The sequence below is a fragment of the Rhipicephalus microplus genome, chromosome 1 (genome assembly GCF_043290135.1).
Source record: "Rhipicephalus microplus isolate Deutch F79 chromosome 1, USDA_Rmic, whole genome shotgun sequence".
In the NCBI taxonomy this organism is placed as follows: domain Eukaryota; kingdom Metazoa; phylum Arthropoda; class Arachnida; order Ixodida; family Ixodidae; genus Rhipicephalus; species Rhipicephalus microplus.
Genome location: NC_134700.1, coordinates 243642520 through 243666066, shown reverse-complemented (window position 1 = coordinate 243666066; position 23547 = coordinate 243642520). Strand labels below are relative to the sequence as shown.

The following is a 23547-nucleotide window of genomic DNA, read 5'->3' as shown; positions in this document are numbered from 1 at the left end:
CCGCTACCTTCCTAAGTCACCGGAGCTTTCCTCCACAGAGAGTGGGGGGGGGGGGGGGGGGGGCGCCAGTTTGTTGCATCATGGCACCATCTCTTGGGCTCCTTGCAAAGCAGAACATTATCGGACAACGGACAGTCCCAGAGTTCGCTCACCTCGCCTAAAGTATTCTTGCACAGTAGCACGAACGAAGAAACCCCCCACTTCCCAGCGGGTAACTGGCATGACACATTTAGTTTGTGCTGTGCACCGGCCTTGTGCAATCCCAACAATCATTAACTTTTACATTAAAATTACGTTACGGAATCCTTGTCTTGAGTGTACAGCTTACGTAATACAGCGGGATGTATCGTGCATGCTGTGCGATATAAAAGCCAAGTCGTGAAAAAAATGCAAGGCGGGCGGGAGGGGGGAGTTCTGTCACTTTGTGTTAGGAATAACTACCTTAGGAAGACAGTTTTCCTGTGATCAAAAACCGTGACAAGTCATGCAATGAAATACAACATAGTTCTCTCCCAAAAGCAAAACAAACTTAAACTACATTGTTGCGGTTGTCTATTGCTTCTATAACTGTCAATTTCACTGCTTAGCTTTGCGAATGACAGCCAAGATTTTGCAAAAGTTGTACGAACTGGTAGACAAAATTACTTTTAAAAAATAAACTTAAAATTGCTATTACGCCAATCATAGGTTTGAGCCCACCGGGTGTGCTTGGTGCTTCATCGCCAGAGAAGACTCTTTAACTTTGTTCACTTCATCACCTGTTTAATCCAATCAAACGTCACAACTCTAAAAAAAAGGGTGCTGGCATGTAAACTGTTGCAGCGGCATGGCTCAGCGGTAGAATACTCTGCTGGCATGCAGTGGACCCTGGTTCAAATCTCATTATGTCACCACGTTCTTGGCGTCTTTAATTTGAGTTTTTTTTTTTTATTTCGTGCGATAGTGGTTACGGACACCGGCGGCGGCGGACAGCTACGGCACTGCGTGTGACCTGTGTTGCAATCCCATAACAGCTTTCGCTGTAAAAGTGTTGCAGGGCAGGCCTCTTTAACATGTTTGCATTTAAGAAGAATCCGTGTGCCTTTGTAGTGTAGTGATCAGCATGTCTGGCTCCTATGCTCGAAAGTCATTAACGCGAGCGTTTGGACTTGTTGGATATTTGTCAGGAAATTTTCGACAACACGGAAAAACACAAATGGACGAAGAGGGAGCCAACACGAACATGCGCTGACTTCCAACTGATTTTTAATTCAGAAAAGACACGTATATCTAGTGAAAAATTGTGCTGCGCAATAGAACATCTCACAAGCACTGCACATAAACACTAACAGGTGACAAAACAAAAAATTTAAAGCACTATCTCACCAGTGCATTCACATAGAAAATAATGTACATTTAGCACCTTTGCACATTACAAACAAGGACAAGGAGCACACATGAACAAGCACTCTTCCTCGATCCTTGTTTGTTACACGCAGAGATGCTAAATTATTAATTTGTTCGCACTAGGCCGGCTAGCAGTTCTGCCTCAGTTCATAATCTACTACATTCTTGTGCAAATCAATGGAAGGATGCTACATATGTGTCTTCCAAATGACAAATCTGTTAAAAGTTAGCACTCGCCCGTGTTGACTCTCTTTTCAGCCATTAGCGTTTTTCCCACATTGTTGAAGTTTTCTTGTCGAAAGTCCTGTAGTTAGTGCCCATATAAGGCCTCAGTTACCTTGCAATAGAAAAGTCATTTAAACCTCTAAAATGCATCCACAAACCAAAATAAACAGAGCCACAGCCATCAGACTACGCAGTATAAGTACAGTATCTACAAAGGATACATGAAGGGGAAGGCACTTTTATTCACATGAGGACATTATACATAAGGCACATTCAGTTGGACTACATCAGGACTTCATTATGCACGCGCAATGTCTTCGGCATCTCGTGGTGCACCAGACTGAAAGCTATAAATTAGGACCAAGTGAGGCACATCGTGATCTCATTTCCAGTGTCGACAGTTCATGTCAGATCGGCTTAATTCTGACTTGGACATTTGCATCATAGACAAGATTACCTTTTGTGGCCAGATTTGCAGAAACACGACACTGTTATCATAAGCAACTCCGTATAGCAGTCATTGTACTAATAGGAAAAAACAAAGTTCAGTTTCAATCTGCAAGAACTGTACCTTTGGAAAGAAAGAAACAGCTGAGTATATCTCTGCACACCTTGTGCCATGAAGGTAGATTTCTGTTATGCTACCTTATGACACATTCATCAACTCAGTGGTCTGTGAAGTTGCTGTCATGAAATAGAAAAAAAAAATCTGTAAAGAAAGACGAACAAGCATGGCACAGCCAGACAAGAGGCAAATGATGCAGCTGCAAGAGAGCAGAAAATCTTGGCACAAGACAGCCATGCTGGCTGGGAAAGGGTCACAAAATGTCTCGTTGGGGTAAGGAACCTGAGACGCAGTGATATGGTTGTCTACCGTTACGATACTCGTACTTGCACAACGAGTGATGGCCGTCACGTTAGCGGAGGAAGGGCAAGGGTTGTACGGCCTGCAGGACAGCCCCGGGACGTCAACAGAATAGGCTCACGGCAGTGGTGCTCGACCAGCTGGCCCAATGAGTCGAAGCTGCGCTCGCACGGCTTCTCACTGCCTAGTGCCAGGCGTCCGTCGGTGCGCCGCCGCACACGTAAGTGAAAGGGCCGGCCACCAAAGCGCAGGCTGAGAGCAAACGGAGCCTCCCCACGACTCGGCCGCACCACAAAGCTGCCATCTCGAGCACCCGACAGGAGGCGCTCAGCCTCGGCACGCTCCACGCGCACCAGCCACGGGGGGTCTGCACCAGAATCCTCCTGCCGCTGCAAATGAAAGCAATGTCTTTGATGTCCACTCTTAGAATGAACACAGCTCAACGTGGCCAGACTCTGTGGAGAATGGCTGCACATCAAAGAAGGAGGTGTGAGAATTTATTAGAAGGCAGAGAGGTTGGTCTGAGCTAGTTCGCTCTAGGCTGCTACTCTACACAGGAGATAAGGGAAGGGGGAAGAAAAGAGAGGTGAAGGATGATGATGGGGACAAGAAGAGGTGGTGCGTATGTACAGTAGCCACTTAGCATAGTACCCTACAGTCTAGTATCTAGTCCAGAGCTTTTGATAAAAGTCTGAAACAGCCTTTGTAGCAGTTTTTGACACTGTTTGGTCGTTCATTGCTGACAATATGTGGCTTTCACTCAATGGCGTTCGTCCGATGCTAGCCAACGTTGCAGTTAGCATTTTTCTTTGCGCCATGTATAATGCGCAGTCACAAAATATGTGAGCTAAAGTTTCGCGCACTTGGCAGCGCTCACAATTCGGGCTGTCTGCACGTCAGATTAAGTGGGTGTAATGACGAGTGAAGGTGACGTCCAGGCGAATCCGGTGCAGTATATTAGCATGTCTTCGGCTGATTTTATCTGGAAGACGAAAAGTCATACCGGGGTCTGTTTCCCGCAGACGCTTGTTCCGATGATCTGGTAGCGACTGGTAAGTGGCAGTGCATGAGCGATCTCAACAATGTGTTGACGTCACTTCGCGAATAAGGTACTTTGATGTACATAGGAGCGTTGTATACTGCCGCTCTTGCTTCGCTATTGGCTATTTTGTTGCCAACCAGGCCGCAGTGTCCCGGAATCCATTGGAGTGTAATCAAGTGACCACTCCTGTGTGTTAGGTCAAATGCTTGGACGATTCCTAATGCTAACGCGTAAAATTGACCTCTTCTTGAGCAAGAATGGATAGCTTGAAGCGCCGATCTTGCATCGCACAGAATCGTCCATTTATGCGGTGCTTGGTCATTCACAAATTTTATGGCTTCTTGAGTAGCAACAAGTTCTGCAGCTGTTGAAGATGACCTCTGATCTAATTTGTACTGTCGGGAAATACCGAGCTGAGGGATCACGAAGGCTGCAGCTGAGGCGGACGAAGTTACGGATCCATCGGTGTAGATGTGCACAGAGTCACTGTATCGGTCAACCAAAGGTGCCAAAGTGAGTTGCTTGAGGGCAATATAAGAAACACGCGACTTATACAAAATTCCACGTGTGTGCAGGCACACCAGCGGTTTAGTCAATGTCCATGGAGGCACTGCAGGGATTACGGCAGGTGCAAAGCCTGAAGGGACCATGCGCCTATACGTATCCAGGCATCGCGAGTAAGCACAGCCTGGTCGGTCCACTTGTAGCGAAGACAATGGTTGCTGTGCATGTTGGGTCAGCAGACGAAGGTGCACTCGAAGAGGCTCACAGGACGTGTAAACCTGTATAGGGTAGGTGCGGGACTCCTCTATAGTGCCAGAGATGGACGTGCACCGTGGCAGGCCAAGGCATATTCTCAGTGCTCGTGCTTGAAGGCTCTCTAAAGTACGAAGGCACGTTGCCCGCATGCTGGAAAGCACAGGTGAGCTGTACCTTATATAGCCCACAAACAATGCCTTGTATAACTGCAGAAGACTTTTCTCCGAAGGGCCCCATCTCAGTCCTGCTATAACACGAAGAACATACACAAAACTTATTAGTTTGTTTCGAAGCACAGTCACATACTTTGACCAGGACAGGTTGCGATCAATGACGACCCCTGAATAGCGGTGGTGCATGACCACGGGAATCACTGCTTCGTCAGCGAAGATTGGGTACCGCGACATTGATATTTCGTAAATGCCAATGCAGCACATTTTGCTGTTGAAAGTTCCAGGCCCTGACAAGATAAGTATTTAGATGTTACTGATGTGCCTTGTTGTAGCCTTACTCGCGGTTGTGGTCGCGTTGCTCCAGATGCCCATATGCATATGTCGTCCGCATACGCACTGATTCTGACGTCGGGAAGCTCAGCTTCAGGGCCAATAAGTGCTATGCTAAAAAGCATGGGGCTCAGGACGGCGCCTTGCGGAACTCCACGGCTTACGAGGTGCCTGGTCGTGTCGCCGTCAGATGTTAACATAAAAATGGTACGTCCTCTGAGATAGCTCACTATCTATGCATGTAGTCTGCCACCTACGCCAATGTCTTCAAGTGCATCAAGAATGGCCTCATGATGGACGCTATTGTACATGCCCTTTATGTCCAAGAAAATGGCCCCTACCAATCTCCAATGTTGTCTTTCCTTTTCAACAGAAGAAACTAGGTCTACAACACCGTCTATAGATGATCGACCCCTACGGAAGCCATTTACAAAATCTGGTAAGCCAACATTATTCTCCAGCAGCCAATCCAATCTTGCCAGCACCCTGCGTTCCATCACCTTACCGATGCAACTGGCTAGGGCAATGGGTCTATAGGAAGACAACTCGTGTGAACACTTGCCTGGTTTCAGTCAGGCCACTATGCGGCTGCACTGCCAGCTCTCTGGGACTGTCGCCGTTTTTCACATAGTTGTAGAACGACAAGAGAGCCTGCCTTGTTTCCTGGCTGAGGTGATATAGAGCCGAATAAGTGATTCCATCAGGCCCTGGTGCGAACGAGCGTCGGGACGTAGAAATCGCAGCATCAAGTTCGTGCATTGTGAATGGTAAGTCGAGGCGATCGTCACTGGATGGCGGTGAGGCTAAACACGAAGGTGATATCGTTGAGGAGGACATACCTATGGGTAAGTGGCAGTAATCTTCTGCGACTTTGCTTTAGAGCCAAAGCTCGTAAAGGGAACAACTGTTGCTTGGGCGTCTGAAGGCTCCGGACAATTTGCCATATTTGAGATATGGGTTTTCTGGGATCAAGAGAGCCACAAAATACCCTCCACCGTTGCCTGTCGAGCTTATCGAGGAGTCGCAATACATGTCGTTGTGCTTGGCGTGCTGTAGATAGGTCAAATGGCGATTTCGACCTCCTGTATTTCCTCTTTGCCCGGCGACGGATTGCACGAAGGTATTCATATTGTGCGTCAAGTTGTGGTCTTAGTAGTGATACATTCACAAGTTTTGCATGCATTGTTAAGGCTGATGCAATGAGGCTTTTTATTTCAGATATAGATTGAATGTTCCCACACTGAGCGTTTACAGAAGCTTAGAATCCTGGCCAGTCTACGCTTTTCACAGGCAGGGGAGCCGAACGACGGAATCCTTTTAGCTCTATATATGTAGGGAGATGGTCACTTCCATGTGATTCAACGTCTACGAACCAACAGGTGGTACTTCTGCTCACAAAACATACGTCCAGACAGCTGCTGTACGATAAGCCACGGAGGTAAGTAGGTGAGCCATCGTTGATGGACATCAGGCCCTGATTGAGCACAAAATTGGCAATGTCCCTATCGCGGGTGTTCACTGAGGGTGGTGTGCATTAAAATCCCCAACTAATACATGTGGTCCAGGGCAAGCTTGGAGCACAGACAAGAGGTGGGAACAGTCCATGTGGCTTCTAGGAGGGTACATCCACCTATGATTGATAATGAACGTCGCTTGTGCTTTATAGATGGGCAAATATAGTCATTAGAAGCATGAGGAGCCACAGCATGCCTCACGTATGTTAAATCTCGACTTACGCATATAATTACTTTGCTCGGATTTTGATCATTGCGTGAACACAAAGTGACGTATCCAGAAATCCGAAACGGCGACATCATATTCGGCTAACATATAACAACGAACAGAAATTTGTATTTAAACATCCGTTGTCGAAAGTCAATCGGCTTCGCAAACCTCTTGCGTTCCACTGCATTATAGCAGAGGTGTGCACATGTTCATCGAAGAAATTCACCATATTGTTTATGGAAGGGCCAGCAGTAGCGGTTCCAGCACGTTGACAATCTGCACTGCTGTTTTCGCACCTGGCACCTGTAGCTCGTTGAGAATCGCACAGATTTTAGTAGATGTTTCAGCATAGTTCGGTTCTTCTCAGTGTCTTGCCTATCATTTTCAGCCCTCTTTGAAGTTGCAGCCCATGATGTGGTCTTTTTTATTGCTCCGGACGGTAGTGAAGGCCACTCAGTATCTGAAGCATCGGCGCGCAACGCGGGCGTTGGTCCATTTTCAGCATCCCTGGGACGTGGTACGTACAACATGGGTGTAGCCGCCTGATAATACACACGTGTATGTGCATCTGTTGCTGATGGTGATGCATGTCCTATGTGCACCATGGTTTCGCTGGTTACGTTTTGAACGACATCCATGTCGGCGGATGGACGTGACAGCCTCGCTGTGTGTCGAGTTGTCTCTGACCATCTTCCGCAGAACCCGAATTTCTTCGGGCACTCCTTCGATGTTGCTTCATGTGCACCAGAGCAGTGTGGACATTTCAATGGAACAGTAGTATCGCAGTTTCCCACCTTATGAGATCCGCCGCAAGGCTGGCAAGTTGTCTCACTTTTGCACACTGCGCTTACATGTCCCAACATGTAGCACTTGTGACACTGCAAAGGCCGTGGCACATAAAGGCGCACAGGATGTCTCACGTATCCAACCTTCACGCTAGGAGGCAGAGTCTCACAATCAAATAAAAGTTTGGTGCAGCGAGACTGCCCGAAGCGGTCACAATTCTGACTGTCGATGTCACAAGATTCTAAAGGTCAGCATCCGTGATATCAGCGTCGACGTCATTTATTACGCCAGTCGTTGTTTCTTTTCCATGAGCGAGGAATGCGCGAACTGAGATACTTCCGAGCTGCGTGACGGCCTTCAGTCTGTCAAGAATGGTTTTGTTTGTTACATCAACTGATAATATGTTTTTTCTGCTATTCATGCGAAATTAATTCACTTGAGCGGGTGCAACATGCTCGAAATAATTATTCAATTACTGCCTGTTGAGTGAGTTCAGGTTGTCTGATGTACAGATGGGTACATACGAGATGGTGAAACACCGCTTGTCTTTGTCCAATGCCGGTTGTGGCTCTGCTGTTGATGGCTTCCTTTTCAACTGGCGGATATTGAATGTCCTGAAGTTGGCTTCCGATTCCATCTCTTCCACTGATGAGCTGTCGGTGAAATCATCAAAAGGAGCAGATGCACCCACGCGGTCACCAACCTTCAATACATCATTAGGCAAACGGCTGGGTCCCGCGGTCTCGTTGGATAGATGGTACCCTATCCCGGGGGGTGACGTCCTCCGTTCCGCTTGTTCAGAGAAATTCAGGAATTCTGACAGTTTAAGAAAAAACGAGAGTTGTTCAAGGCAGAATTATGCCATAACGCACTTCTTCTTCCTTGCTTTTTCTGCACATCAAAGCAGAGCACAGAGACCCATGAGATGTGCTACAGTGCAGATCCTTTCTCATTCTCCCGGGTGCACTTGCGAAATTTGACCTGCGGGCAACATAGGCTTGAGTAGGAGTGAAAATTACTACCTTGCTCTCCAGTTATGCAGAGTCATTGATCATGTAGTTAGTGTGTGTGCGTGTGCATGCGTGCATGCATGCACTACAATGGATTGCTGTGTATAACTCGGCTGGAGAGCCTACTATGTGCAAATAAATGTTCCTTCGTTGGGTTCCACTATGGTGTCTCTGCCCTTTGTTCCCTGAGTAGGAGAAAGGACGTGGGCTTGCAATTTATGAAAGTGGGTGCACAATGGAAATGTCACATTGATCTATTATTTGTACACATAATACACATGCAGGCACGCACCATGCATGGAGGCGAAATGCTTCCAAATCAAATAGTGGTGAAGCCACTGAAAATGCAGAAGTGGCAAGCGATTTTCGATAGCAGTACGCACTGGTAACTTGCCTGCAAAAGCACAACCGAGTCTAGAAGAATGTGTGGTCAATACAACTGACTAGCCCCGCCGCGGTGGTCTTGTGGCTAAGGTACTCGGCTGCCGACTCGCAGGTCGCAGGATCGAATCCCGGCTGCTGCGGCTGCATTTCCGATGGAGGCGGAAATGTTGTAGGCCCGCGTGCTCAGATATGGGTGCACGTTAAAGAACCTCAGGTGGTCTAAATTTCCGGAGCCCTCCATTACGGCGTCTCTCATAATCATATGATGGTTTTGGGACGTTAAACCCCACATATCGATCAATCAATCAACTGACAACTTCTGTCTAGTCATAACCCAGCACTCAGACCGAAGTGGGCCGTTCTGTCCATGAAAGCATGTACAGCTTTTCACTTTATGAAAAGTGAGTGACACAGTTGTCAGAGACATTAACAGAAAAAAAAAAGGTTCGTTATTCACCAAGCCTGCAGCATGCCAGGTTGGTTCAGTCTGAATAGCTCTGAAGGGATGCACTAGTAAAAGGGATTCAACAGTAAAAGCACAGCAGAGACAAGAAAACAAAGAAAAAACACAAACACACACACATAGTGCCAAGTACGTTCCTTCTCAGTGTCATTATTTTCAAGGCACCTTTACTGTTGTTATATATAGATGGAGTGGTTCTTAAGAGAAAGGAAGAGAAAAGTGAGCCCCGTTATTGTCTGCTTCAGTGAGCGACACCGCCACAGAGCTCACAAGGGATGGGGGTGAGGAGGGATAAAAGGGTAGAAGTAAAGGTATAGAAAAGAGGAAGAAGAAGCAACAACAAACTGAGGGGATAGGAGAGACAGGAAAGATGGAAGAACGGTCACTGGAGTCCGAGGACGGGGTACACTTGCGAGAGATGTTGTCGGCGTCTGTAGATGGCGTAGAGCAGGTGCAGTAAATCAGAGCTGCGCTGTCGTCGAAGGTCGTCGGCGACAGGAGATGACGTAGGGCGAGCCCAGTCGGCCAGAGCTACGATAACGCCGAAGGTCGCGAGCGCGTGGGCGCACAATCGGTCGGCACGAATACCAACATGCACAGAATGCCAGCTTGGTGTTCTCTCAAAATGCTGCCCTTGGAGCATTTGTTCTTCAAGAAAGCCGCTAGCAGCTCTGCCCGATTTGTCCGAATTCCAAAAGAGTTTTAAATTGAGGGTCTGTAGATGGCAAAATAGAAAGCTATGTGGACTGCAACCACCTCGAGTCTCATTGCAAGTCTGTTACAGCCTAAAGAATAGATAGCTTTATGAGGGTAGCATAGAAGTGCAATTACACTAGAGAGACGCGACACTGACACAGCACTGACACGACACTGACACGACCCTAATGCAGACACGTGGAAGATGCAGACGGTCGGCCGACAAGTTGCCCGCATACAATACCGCCGGACTGTCGATCACACTAGGCTGATAACGACGACACCGCCACGAAAGACAGCATGTTGTCGTAGTGTAACATGATGGCGGACCACAAACACCAGCAAAACACATTGGCAGACTTGTCGTCGACAGGTCGTAGGAAGATCAGTGGTAGAGCGAAAATTTGCCCGTGTCTCACTTCTAACGACGAACACAAAAATCATGCGGGGGGATAAGGATGCCCCGCACGAGAGTTAATGGTCATCTTGCGCATCCTACAGAAGTCATTTCTTCACTTCACCTTTGTCTGTTCCTACTCCCATCCCTCGACACCGTGGAGGATGGCAGGGGCTGCACCACAAAGCCCGTTAGAGACAATGGCAACGCAGGGAGGATGGCTGAAAATTGGGAGCAGGTGCGGCCCTCTTTCAATTTCTTTGTGCAAGTTTAGTCAGTGCCGCTGTGTGTGCCTCCAGAGTGACAAGAGAACTGGCCAACGAAAGGCTGTGAGCACCACCAGGCACGGACGGAGTCTTCCAGATACAATTGGCAGACTGTGTCATTGCAGTGTAAATAGGGTGAAGACAAGACAAAAGATGCTCCCAAAGACATTCGGCAGACTAAAATCAGTGTCATGTTGCTCTAGAGTAAACTTGCCTTTAGGGACCGTCAGCGATGACAGCCAGAATTCAAATACACCACAAGAAGTGCGGCTGTAATGGTTTTAGATACTTGCACCATATTTAGATGAGAAACACACACACGCACACACACACATATATACACGCACAAACACATATATTTACATGAAGACCACACACTTTGGCATGCAGTAATCAATAGGGTTTGATGTAGTGGCAGTATTCTTCCATGCCCGCCTTCCTTTCACAAATTTTTTGAAACAAAAACACACACAGCAGCACTATTTATTTGTTGTTATTGTTTTCATTGAGACAAAAGCATTTGAAGCCTCATCAGATGCAAAAAGTGGCCATCGATGTCAAAACGAGGGTTCCGAAAAATCATGATATTATTACGCCACCACAACATCACGATATCACCATTTGGTCAAAGGTGCGTCGATTCCAGAGGCACTGCAAAACCATGCGACCTGGAGAAAGCCTGCCATCCCGCGGGCAGTGCTCTAACACGTAAGGTACAGAAAGTTGTCAAGGTGGGGGTGGTATCAATAAAATTGGCTGAAGAGAAAAAAAATTGGAATGCATGAGCGACCATTTTCTCGAAAAGGAGGCTGATGTGAAAACTGGCCCAGCAGTGGATTCCTCTGACGAGCTTGGCACATATATTCAAAGAATGCCATGTATGCTTGTTGGACGTACCGTGGTCCTGGTGTTCTGTTCTTTATGCATTAAGACAATATTACAAAAAAAAAAAATCTAGTATACTATACTAAAGCAAAAAAGCATAAAAAATCTACCAAATTAAACTAAATTGAGTTTTGCAAAGCAGTCAGACTGAGACATTGTCATCAACGTTCTACTTCTTGAAGAGAGAGAGGTTTATTACAAGGCTCACCTGTACACGTGGCACTGGAGGCAGTGGACGGCTTAGGGTACCAGCTGCGAGAAGATAACGCAACGGCATAGTTTTTCAATTATGTTTCTTTCATCTTTTCATGTTAGAGTATAGGAGTCAATATGATTATATTCAGTTGCCCTTCCCTTCCTTCTTGAACATTTTAAATGTGTTCAAGACACCTTTCTGACTGTAGTCTGAAAATGCTGCCAAATAGTCATCAGAAATCTGTAAACATGCACAAATAATATAAAATGGCATGCAGAAGAAAATTCGTGATTTAATTTCACAGGCAGCTGGGAATCACTCCCTCCTGAAAAACTCTGGTGTCGATGTGTCACGTACATAGAAGACGGGAAGGTCAAAGTCATTTGCTGGTGTCATCATCACAATAACGTTCTCAGTAATATTTAGATTGTGTGTTCTAAGCTGAATTGAAAATGCATGTTTTTCTATTTAAAATACAAAGAAATTAACTATACTTGTTTTAGTAATTCAGGTCTTATTGACGGTCCTCTGCTTATAGTTTCACTTTCTCCTATGTTCGTGTTAGGTGGCATACTTTAAAGGCTTCATGCCCAAGTCTGTAACTTGTATTGTGCATTGTTGAGCAGATTTCTGCTCAACAATGGAACTGGCACAGGGCAGCGCATTGTGGTGACGCCTCGTGCTTGCTAATAGAATCAAAGAAGGAGGAAATTATACAAATCAGAATATTTATTAACGTAGCTTCCTCTCTTCAATCATGCCTGTTTGTTGAACTTCCAGAGCACTCGTGAGGACACAGAAAAAAAAATGTGCTTGGAACCCTTCTAACTTTTCTCATGCTGGATGAATTTACAAATTTTTTGTGATCCAATTACTAAGGCAATTTACACTGACAGCTAAGTCTTTCAAGAATTAATTGGAAAAGTATTGCAGGGCCCCTTAAGAATATTTTAGTGGACAGCTTAATATCCATATCACACAAGCACAGATGCATGAACGAAAGAAAGGAGATCAATCAACGGCTTGTTTTTTAGCTAGACACAACCTAACGAAACCAACAAGGGACGTATAATCAACATTATTTGTAGTCTCGCCATAGTGCAGTCATTATGACATAAATGGAAAGGAAAAAAAAGTGAATGATAGCACAACTCAGCCACCAGTAGAGACCAAGCCGAGAACCTAAGAATAACATGTTGGTTTCATTGTCTGTCGCCTTTATTAGGATTTGTCTAACAACGAAACAAGCCCTTCATTTGTTCATTAATAGCAAGGATCTCGTTCCAGCAGACTTGATGGTTTATTGGTCGGCTGCAAGCTCATGCTTTATGGATCATGAGCAACATGTAGCCGGCTGGCAAAAAAAAAAAGGAGTTTTGCCAGCACCTCCTCTATTTATCAATGCTAGCCACATGCACCAGATCGAGCCGTTCGCGATTCTTTCCTCTAGCCCTTTCCTGCTCTCGCCCAACCCCTAGCCTTCGCGAGTGCTTTGCGGTCATAAAGGAGAGAAGCCCAGCATGTAGTGCTTCAACACGAAAATCATATGAAGCGATTTTTTGTTCAGATGCATAGGGATCCATGGGCAGCATTTTGCACTCCTTGTGTTCATAATATTAGCTCTGTAAAAGATACAGTGTTTTGAGATAGCATGTGATCGTTCGTAGCACCATGCGGGCAACTAATGAGGAAGCATTACTGCAACACAACTGCATGCGCCGATATTGAGAGTGCTGTGATGAAGCGGCGGGATTGCTTCGGGCAACAAAGAAGGACATGTCTGTCGCATCTCCGCAGGAAAGCGCTAGAAAGCACGTGTGACGCGAGCAGCTCGACCCCTCATACAGCGCCGCATCACGACCACTCCCTAAATTAAGGTGAACCGACGGCTCCCATTGAAAAGCACGTGTCTGCACTGGCATTGAAAGAAATAGAAGAGGCGTTGGTTTTGCATACTCACCTACATGGCTGCAAATCATGCTAACATTTTAGAATTACATGTACAGATACATACCCAAGTAAGTGGATGCCAAAACGACTGCTGCTGCAGCTCAATTGGTAGTGCATCGCATGTGTTGTCTGAAGGTTGTAGAGGTTATGTCCCTACAGGCGGCGAAATTGTTTTTTTACACACTTCAATTTGTTTCCACTAACCATTATTACTGTACAACAGTCAAGGGGGGAGGCAAGCCTAAACTATTTCTGTGAGAAATCTAAATTTTCAAATTTCAGCTTTGGATTGCTGGTTCATTCATCAACATCCTCACCAAGTTTAGTTATCTGTGCAGCAGAAGAAAAAAAAAACAAACTATTTTCGCGAGATGGTGGCACACATTCGCTGTCTAAGGTGTCTCTAAAACACCCACTTAAAGACATGGCTCTAAAGCGGGCAAGAAGCCAAACTCAAATTGAAAGCCAGTTCTAGCACATTTGCACTTCCCACATTTTATTCAAGGAAGACCCCACATCGTGAGTACACTAAAGAACACACAAATTCAAAATGCCCATTTTTAGCCATGGTAAAAGCAGAATTGCTGAAAAACCAGAACTGAAGTTCTAATTGGTATAAACATATCACGTGACTATCCCCAGTTCGTTTAGCTCCAATTCTGAGTTACTCCTGCTGGGCTTGTGCGCTACTCTGTTTGACTGTTCTTTCTCCTGCAAGGTCGCTGCGATCAGTGGGTGGTTCGTTTTGTGATTTAATACGTGTTGTGAGCAATATTCACGGCTTGAAAGTTGCAAAAGAAATGAAGACAATTGGATGCAACTGACACAGAACAGTGCCGTGCTGATGAGTGATGAGGAAGGCCCTACCTATGCAGCAGGGCACTTCAATTTATTTTGACAGTAAGAAACAAATCGCTTGTTGTGAAATGTTTTAACTCATTTTTCTCAGTTTGCACTTTTAGGGAAAATGAGCCTGTTAGAAAAACTGTAATTTCCACACTTCTTTGCAAACAGCTGCTTACAAGAATTTTTCTAGCCTGTACTTTGTCAGAAACAAGATAAAATACTTTTATGATCCCCAAGAATTTGCAAACACAATAAGTTTGGATGTCTGACAATGCAGTGACAAGCAAAAAAATTATCGTTGCTTTTATAACTATGAATGAAGGAAAGAAATGTAAAATGAAGGGCTCGTTTTCTTGTTCGACACAATATTGACCCAATGGTGGACACAATGAGAGAAACGTTACTGAGAAGAAAAAAGTGGAGCCTATATGTCCCATTGTCTACTTATACCACTTTCATCAAGTGGGACTCGTATGTCCCGCTGTCCACTTGACATAGTTTCAATTTTTCTTTAAAATTAGCCAAAGCAATTGGCACATAGTGAAACACTACACACAATTCACATGTACAGTCGGCCAAAACATTAGCTATTGAGCGCAGCGGCCACTTTTCTGCCACTGCCATATTATGGAACGAAGTTACAAAAAATTGCTTCGTGGACATGTGCCTTATGGGCATACACTTGTCCTTTATCAATTGAAACTTAATTCAGTCGTATGGCAAAGATACACAGAAAAAACTGCCATTCATGCACAACAGCTAAAGATTTGGCAGACTGTACTTTGTTCCCACTTCTTTTTTGCTAGCCGAGCGCCAGCGGCACCGCTATCACGTGCATGTCAAGTTGTGTTCTCTGTGAAGTTCCAGCATAGCTCAAGTTCCTCCACAGCACTGACAAGCCTTTTTTTTTTATCTTTAGAAGAAAAAAAAACACAAGTGGTGTGTACCACTCCAACTGTGGCGTTGCTTTTCACGATTTTTCTCCTCCTCACACTCGCTTCCTTTTCCAATCCTTGCTATACTGCACTATACAAGTCTATACTATTTTTACCCTCTCACCACCTCTTCACTGTCACTTCTATTCCACATCCCTTGCTATGCTATACTATACGCTGTTCTGTTTCCTCTCCTTTTTCTCTCCACTCTCTCCTTTTCTGTCCATCTCATGCAGAAACAATCGGCTGACGTGTTTTGGAAGCGAAACAGAACATGAAGCAGCGGACGAAGACAGCGAATGCCAGTTCACGATGATCATAGTTTTCTAATGCCACCACATATTGTATACTAATAGTGTTTCTGCGAAACAAACTAGTTACAACTACAGCGGTGTCTTTCTCATTTCTTTTGTGCCTCGTCTCCGTGTACTGCTTCATGAGTAAACACGCGCAGAGTGCAAAGCTGGACGGGAGAGAATATAGAGGAGGAACACATGGGAGTAGAGGAGGGTGTCATTACTTTCTATATTAGAAAGGACCTTATTATTGTTAAGAGTCAGAATGGACATCATCCTAGGCAATAAACAGCAGCAAGACGCATAAGAATGAATAAAGGCACACTTGGCGCCAGGACTTTTTCACTGGGAGGGGGGGGGGGGGGCACTCACGATTAGATAGTTTCTTTAGGAGCACAGGGAGGAGAAACTATGCATCGTGTTTTAAATATTTCCTCTTATGGGTTCAAAGGAGGGGCATGAGGAAATTTGAGGGGGCTATTGCCCCACTGTGCCGCCCACTGGCACTGCACCTGCTTAGCACCTTTCTTAAATTATTCAAAGTTGTGCACAAACCTATGGGTGTGACAACAATGGCATCTTTAAGCAGATGTATGTTTGTACAGGTGACAAAAAATCAGGAGAGCCCTATGATTTTTCCAGCCTTGCCTGAAACCAGTAGAAAAGTTCACAGCCACTCACCAGGTCTCTCAGGTTTCGCAATGTGTTGAGAAGGCCAGCCAACAGGCTCATAGTCTCCAGCCTGAAGTGGAACCTCATATCCAGAATCATCTTCAAAGTCTGTATCCCAGCTCCAACTGTCGTCATCTGTCCTGCACACATAGACTTCAATGCAAGAGATCTAGTTTATAAAAACTAAAATTAAGCTAGCATGCACTTTTAGCAATGATTTCAAGCACTGGGCTCGTTTTAACAGCAGAGCTGTTTTAGGGCTGGTCCCGATGACAGGCGAGTGCCAAGGATAGTCAAATCTGGTTTCCGGACAAATGGGTGCCGGTTGCAGACGAAGCAGTAGCCACACGACGAAAATGGGGAAGTGCAGTTCAAGGGAGCCAGAACGTGTGGTGTGCGCATTGTGAACTCAAGCCAAAGGCCTGTAGTGATTGTGCCACAGGGGTAGCGATGGGATGGCGCTGGTGGGCACCCAATCTTGAAAAGAATCACAAAACATGGCACATGATCGAAAATATTTAAAGGTTAACAGAACTGCAGATCAGCCTCTTTTAGAGATTTCACACTGGGTTGACCTGGGGTAATCTTGTTATAGAATTCACATCATCATGCACTGAAACACAGATCCATTTTCAGTGCATAACATGCAACCTCAAGCAAATTTGACAACACAAGCACAGAGTGACTCAGTACTACCTGGGAACACAGACCGAGGCCAATAAGGGTATAATAAATTCAACAAAACCACAATTTTATGGTTTCAGTAGCTTTCAGCTCTTTAGATTAATGGGATGAGTTACTTGCTCACAGAAGGCTTGTTGCAATGTCCTTTTCCGACAACCTCCCTTTCACAGGAGCTATAAAACACATTTACAAATGAGTAATGGCACTAAATATTTTCTTAAATCTCTTACTTTTTTTAGGCACATGTACAACCGCGGCCACATCTGTGTAGAGCACGCGAGCAGCCAGTTTTCACCCGGCGGCACGAAAGCTTGAGGCACTTTCTGGGTCTAAAGTGGTGTATCAGGAGCATGCGTAGTCTATTTGTCAGGCTTACCGTGTCAGAGCCCGATACTCCCTTAAGGTTTTGTGCCGCAAAGCAAAAAGCGATGGCTCGCGTGCTCTACACAGACGTAGCTGCGGCTGTACATCCAAAAACAGCAGCTTCCAGTGAGTAAGCTCGGCTCCATGAGCATGATTTTACTGCTGCAGTGAAAACCTCTCAGCATAAGGGTGTCAAACACTATAGTGCACACTACACAAAGTCAGGCGCAGCTTGACTTTCAAAATGTGGCTCACTGCGAGATCCACCCCAAGCCAATAACTATATGAATAGCAACAATATGGCAAGAAACAAACTAAGTCAGTGATACCAAAGTTATTACCTGTAAGAGCCCATTCCTTACAATCCCATTTACGAAAAAACAATTTGAAGCATGTCTGAGCTTTGCCACAAACAATAGAAAGCGATGACACGATTGCGTCCTGTGCACATTGCGATCGACCATGTCATAAGGGAAGGAAGTTCTGTGCAACATTGGCCATTGCAGACTATCCTAGAATGCCTACTGCAAGCACAGTTGTAAAGAGTCCACTACGTTACGATTCTTCCTTTTGAATTAACACTAGCCAAGCATCTGTAAGGTGCCACACGCACCTGCGCAGCTACACACTTGGGTAGCTACAATGATTCGGCAGCTTTAACCGATTCACTCGTTGCACTATTCACATATTTTGACAGCTAGTGCAATTCTACAGTTCCATTACCCAATGTTAAATGCCTCAGAGACTCTTCCGACTACATGACATTCTTATACCTTTTTTTTTTTTACTTAATGAAGCAGTTTTAAGCACTAGTGTGGTTCCATGGTAGAACACCTGCTTGTCATGCAGAAGGCCTGGGTCTGACTTTTACATGGGCCAAAGATTCTTTAATAGTTATCTGCATCTAGGATTTTTGCTTTTGGATAACACCGACCAAGCTTCAAAGAAAGTGCAAATTTTCGTTTGCATAATCGCAAAAGCCTATAAATGTTTACAATCACTATCAGATATTTAAGGATTTAGTTTATCGTATATTTCAGAGAAATCCATGTTCTCAGTATCGCTAACGTTCAATAAAACCTGTACTCACCCACTGGCCGCTTTTCCATCCATAGTGCCCATGTCACCTGCATAAATTTGTATGTGATTATTATTGTAATAATTCTGTTTCGAATAAAATTTTGTACTGTTTCACTTGTGGGCTCTCGAATTGGCGAGCGCGCCACGCGGTCGTCACCCGAGATGCGGCTTTGGGGCAAGACACGTGCGCCACTCGGCGCAAACAACTTTACAGGGGGTGTCAGCACCCCTACACACTATAGAAATTTGGCACATCATGGGTGCTTGTATGTGTGAAACAGTGAAAAGAATACCAACAGCTATTGTACAATACATATCTTTTGAACTGAAGTTCTAATTATCCTGCACAATGTACTGGGTTATCAATTGTGCCCAATATACGCTGAAGCACATTTAATCAACTGCTTTGCGTTTGCCCATCTTCTGTGATATATTGCAGTGTAATTGAAATGAATGGGCAAAAAATACCAGCAGAACCCATTTGGGGATGAGAGTTTACCTTAATGTAGTTAACAAGAATGTAACCTGGTGATACATAATATTGTCACTGTGCAACTGTATCATGTGCAAGGCATATATTCAGTCAGGGTTCTCTCTTATGCAGCACCTCTTGTGGACATGGTGAACAGCATCTCTTTTGACATGGTGAAGAAACAGAGACACCGTTACAACTTTCATACCCGATGCATGTCTGAATATATACTCAGAAGTTTTGGATTTTAATTGCATGAAACAATGCCTAAGAATCTTTCAATATGAATAACCAAGTACGCAAGCTAATCATGACAAAAGAATACTTAAGTGCATTACAAGGCTGAATAATATGCAATTTGTATTATTCAGTATGATTTGTACAAAGAAAAACTGTACCCTCATGAATGATTCAAGTCATGTTTTTGTCATGCTGTGTTGCACTGTGCTAGCCATTATGTAGTAAAGGGAGAGCATGGCAAGCGTTACACCGCAAGGCCATTCTTGGAGGCTGGCATCTTGAATTACGTTAAAAATATGTGGACCATTAAAAAGTTTTTCTTCCAAACTAAGCATTTCCTTGGCATAAAAAAAGCACTACGATGGCTTTGGAATACTACTTTAAAAATCGAAAAGCAATTATTATTTGATGTCCCTTTAAGTGCTCAAGGTTATAACACGAGCTGATATAGCTTCACAGAGTGGTGGGGGTATCGCGTAAATGTTTCGGATGTGTCGGGGACCATGGATGTGTCGGGGACCTCTTGTGGACTGGTGGAAGTGATGGGGGACCCCTTGTAGGTGAGAGAGGGGGGTACGTAGGTAAATTGACACAACTGGAGCATGAAACAGGTGCCTTTTATTGCTAACAAAAACATTAAACGTGGCACTTCGTTTTGGGCAGTTCATAAATATGTGGCACAGTCGCGCTTAAACAAAGTTGCATGTGTAAAAACAAAAAAAAAGTTTAAAAAGTGGGTGAGAGTTTCGCGGATCTTAGAAATGGCTTCGTGGACCCCCATTTGAGAACCACTGGTATATACAATAACCCCTATAATAAAGTGTCAAGTCTTTATAAAGACGGTAGAGGACATGTGCGAAGAAGGATTCACAGGTAATCCAGTCAGTTCCAAGCAAGCTCTTCTGTCATCATTCACTTTGTGGAGATGGCGGGACTTTTCAGTGTCAAGAAGGCGGGCCACACACCCTACTCCTTCATGCCTGTCAAGTCATGCACTACTCATGTGGTCAACATGGCCATCGTCACTGATACTGCCTGCTTGCACTGCATAAACCAATCTGAGGGCAACTATAGTTGAGAAAAATCACTTGCACCATGTGTTCAACAAGACGTGCAATGAAGCGGGTAAATTTGGAAATCAGCAAGAGACTCTAAAGTACAGCTGTACTAAATAATACAGTAGATTCCTGCTAAACGAAACCTGAAAGGATCAGGAAAAGGTGTCTCGTTTCACAGACGTTTTGTCTATTGAGAGAAACAGGGGGACAGAAGAATTCAAGTACAAATATTAGAGGCAGTTGTTCCATTTAAGCAGCACCTTTGTCTAAGAGAGTTTCATTTAATTCGAGTCCACTGTACTCAAATGTGCACCCCTACATATCCAATACACCCCTACATACCTAAGTATTATCCAATATTAGCAAACAATAAGCACCTTAAAAAGGCATTCTGCAAAGTTCTAAAGGTTTTAAGACATGTTTTGAAATATTAATTAGACCTTCCTTCTACTGCCCACATAACTGCTTGCTCTTGCCCGAGACGCAAGACTTGTAAACACCTTCACAAGGATATAATTAAAAGCACCAGACGTGACTGTGTCCATCATATAAAATTAGATTTCATCTGAAAAATAGTTCAAACGTTGTCTACATGCTCAAATGTTCACTGTTACAAACAACACATTGAAGAACAGGACAGCCTGTTATTATTACATTAATCCCATGGACACGGCAAAGAAGTTACGGAACGCTGAGGCACAGCATTTTATTGTGGCAGGTCACAACCTTGATGAGCTCATATGCTTTACATAATTTTAGTAATGTGATTAACCAAAGCCATTCTGGCCCCGCTTCTGGAGCAACTGAAATCTCACTTTGGAACAGCATAACAAAACAACTGTTTGGAGCAGTTATTTGCTGCACATTTTTGGAAGCTTCCAAGCCGGAGTTGCACCACATGTCAAACAAAATACATTTATGCATGCATGCATGCTCATTTGTTTGGAATACTCTGAAACATTAAATTCGGTCACTAATCTTCGCTTTATGAAGACATTCTCAAGTTTATTAGGTCATGTCAGCTCAAGCCATCCAACACTTTTCAGGACTTAACTTGGCATTTGTAAATGACTATGACTTTCCTTGATGCTTTAGTTACAATACTGGACGCACAAGCCGTATAAATTTGCGTGCATTCTATTAACTTTCCAAAAAAAAGAAAGTAAGTTTGTGCTTGTAGTACAATGTAGGCCTTCACTACATGGAAAAGTGTTTGCTGTCATGCTTTATGTACCGAAGACATGGTTAATGAGCGGTTAATAATTAACATGTAGGGTTTAGTAAGTGATCTTTTGTTTTCGTTATATTTTAATGTGTGCTCAACAAAATTTATGGTCATGGACATGGAATTATTACTTCCCTCGACAGGCACATTGCTCACCGTCCCTTATGTAGAAAATTGGCCGCAGGACTGTCCTCAACAGCCAAAATGCGATGGAGCCCTGGAGGGAGATGGAGTGGGACGTCCGAACGACGAAAACCACAGGTCAACTCTCCCCAACTCGGACAGAGGGCCGGCAGCTCGAAAAGCGAGCATATATGCAACCCAAAATTGCGAGAAAAAAAAAAAAAAGACGTTGTGTATCAATTCTCTGAAAGCAGTGCGTTTGTTTCCTTATTATTACTAAAGCTGTCAGTCGGCCACTTTCTGATGTGTAACGTCGACTAAGTGTAATGAACGGAATCGACAACATATGCCCGTCCGCTGCACGTCAGACGTCATGGCAAGCAGCACCGCCAAGAACCACAGCAGATACCACAGACTGAACGGTCAGCCAGCATGGGGTGCATGCAGTCACCATATGACGACCATGAACACTCACTACTGTCAGCTTCCTCCGTGCTGTCAGCAGCCACGCACCTCAAGTATCGAGTTTCGATCGAAGAGCACTATGGCAGAACATGTAGGTATACTGATAAGAAGGGGGTTTCATCACGTAGGCCGAATTTCGGGAAACAGTTTTCACGCTAATTAGCAGAGAAACTAGCTCCGCTTTCGGATGTTGACACACGTAGCGTGTCACCGAATGACGTGCTAAGCACTCACGACGGACGGTGAAGCAAATGCACCGTTATGAATGCCCACCTGATTGCGCAGAGCTGTCAAACGAAGCAGCACCGGGTTGCCGTAAGAAAAGGGTGTGTCAAGGCGTCCACTATAACAGGGCACGACGACCTCGAAAAGTCGCCGCCCAGTCACTGCCACCTGTTGCTCCACATAAGGCGCACATGCTGCTTCACTGCAATGCTGCTGGTATCCGGTGCCGCTGGTGACCCAGAATGAAAGCTCGCTGTAGCCGAATTACGTGACCTGGCCTAATTGACATACGCCGATCGCTGAGAGAGGGAAACGACGTAAACAGCGGTGACTGCCTTAGCATGCAAAGTAGTTACCTTAAATGTAGTCACTGTATAGGAAAGGAGGCCGCTTCCCTCACAAAACAAATGCCGGGCCCGCCGAGTGGCTGTTTGAGCAACTTTCGGTTTTGGTTACAGGCCCGCACATTTTGACATTTAAATGTGAACATTTTGACAAAAATATGTATTGCTTGCAGATCCGTAGCTAGGCGGTTTCCAAGGGCCCGCCCCTCCGAAATTTTGATGGAGGGGGCTTAATGAGAGTAGTGGTTTTGAAAGCCCTTAATCAGCAAAAGCCCTTAGCCCCGCCCTCCATTCCCCCCACCCACAAAAAAAAAAAAAAAGAGAGAGTGGGACTGCTTTCTGTGTGGATTACTTAGAAGGTTGAAATTGTTCCAGACAAGTTTGTAGAGAGAGCAACATATTTCATGACCGATTCAGTCCCTTCCTGAGGGGGTGACTGTGATGGTCATGAAAGCATTTTCTTAGTCTTGTTTCACCATGCACAGCTTCAGCTTTCCATTTGCAAGTGTGGTTTGAATGTGTCAGGACTTCAGCAAGAGCCTCCTTCTCAGAATCTTTTGTTTCTACAACATAAGCGCCGTCAAAGCCGATCTAATGGTCGTGCTTCTCACAATGATCTGCAAGAGGCTCTGCGTTCCACTTACATGTTCCTGACGTTGTTTTATGTTGACATATTCTTTCTAGGAAATACTTGCTCTCACCTATGAAACTGGCTGGACACTTATAACACAGCACCATGTAGACTACGCCTTGGTGTTGCTTCTTCAGTCGCGGTAGCAAGCAGGTAAACATCGACGCAGGTTTGTCACCAACCTGCACTGCAGACAACTCTCCCCAATCGAGCACAGCGTGCTCGTCAATGTGACTACGGTGCATCCGTTACTACCAAAGATCTCTATTACAGAAGAGACAACTCGACAGCAGAAAAAGTGCTTCTCAATAAGGCCAACAATGTACTTTAAAAAAGAGGAAAGCACTGTG

At 44.9% G+C, this 23547-nt stretch overlaps 1 protein-coding gene across 8 annotated transcripts; it reads right to left on the bottom strand.

The window, feature by feature from the left end:
• Positions 1-1829: 1829 nt before the first annotated feature.
• LOC119185016 (tyrosine-protein kinase SYK) lies at positions 1830-22690 on the bottom strand. Of its 8 annotated transcripts, none has more exons than XM_075891888.1 (5): positions 22271-22690; positions 18425-18461; positions 16297-16422; positions 11601-11644; positions 1830-2865 (listed from the first exon to the last, which is right to left on the bottom strand). In XM_075891888.1, exons 2-5 carry the CDS (start codon positions 18441-18443, stop codon positions 2524-2526), a joined length of 531 nt encoding a protein of 176 aa, XP_075748003.1. In that variant the 5' UTR covers positions 18444-18461; positions 22271-22690; the 3' UTR covers positions 1830-2523. The 8 variants fall into 8 exon arrangements, with proteins under 8 accessions (XP_075748003.1, XP_075747988.1, XP_075748010.1 ...); XM_075891873.1 differs by having other exon boundaries at positions 16297-16427; positions 22271-22684; XM_075891895.1 differs by lacking the exon at positions 22271-22690 and adding an exon at positions 22008-22251.
• Between the last annotated feature and the right edge of the window lie 857 nt (positions 22691-23547).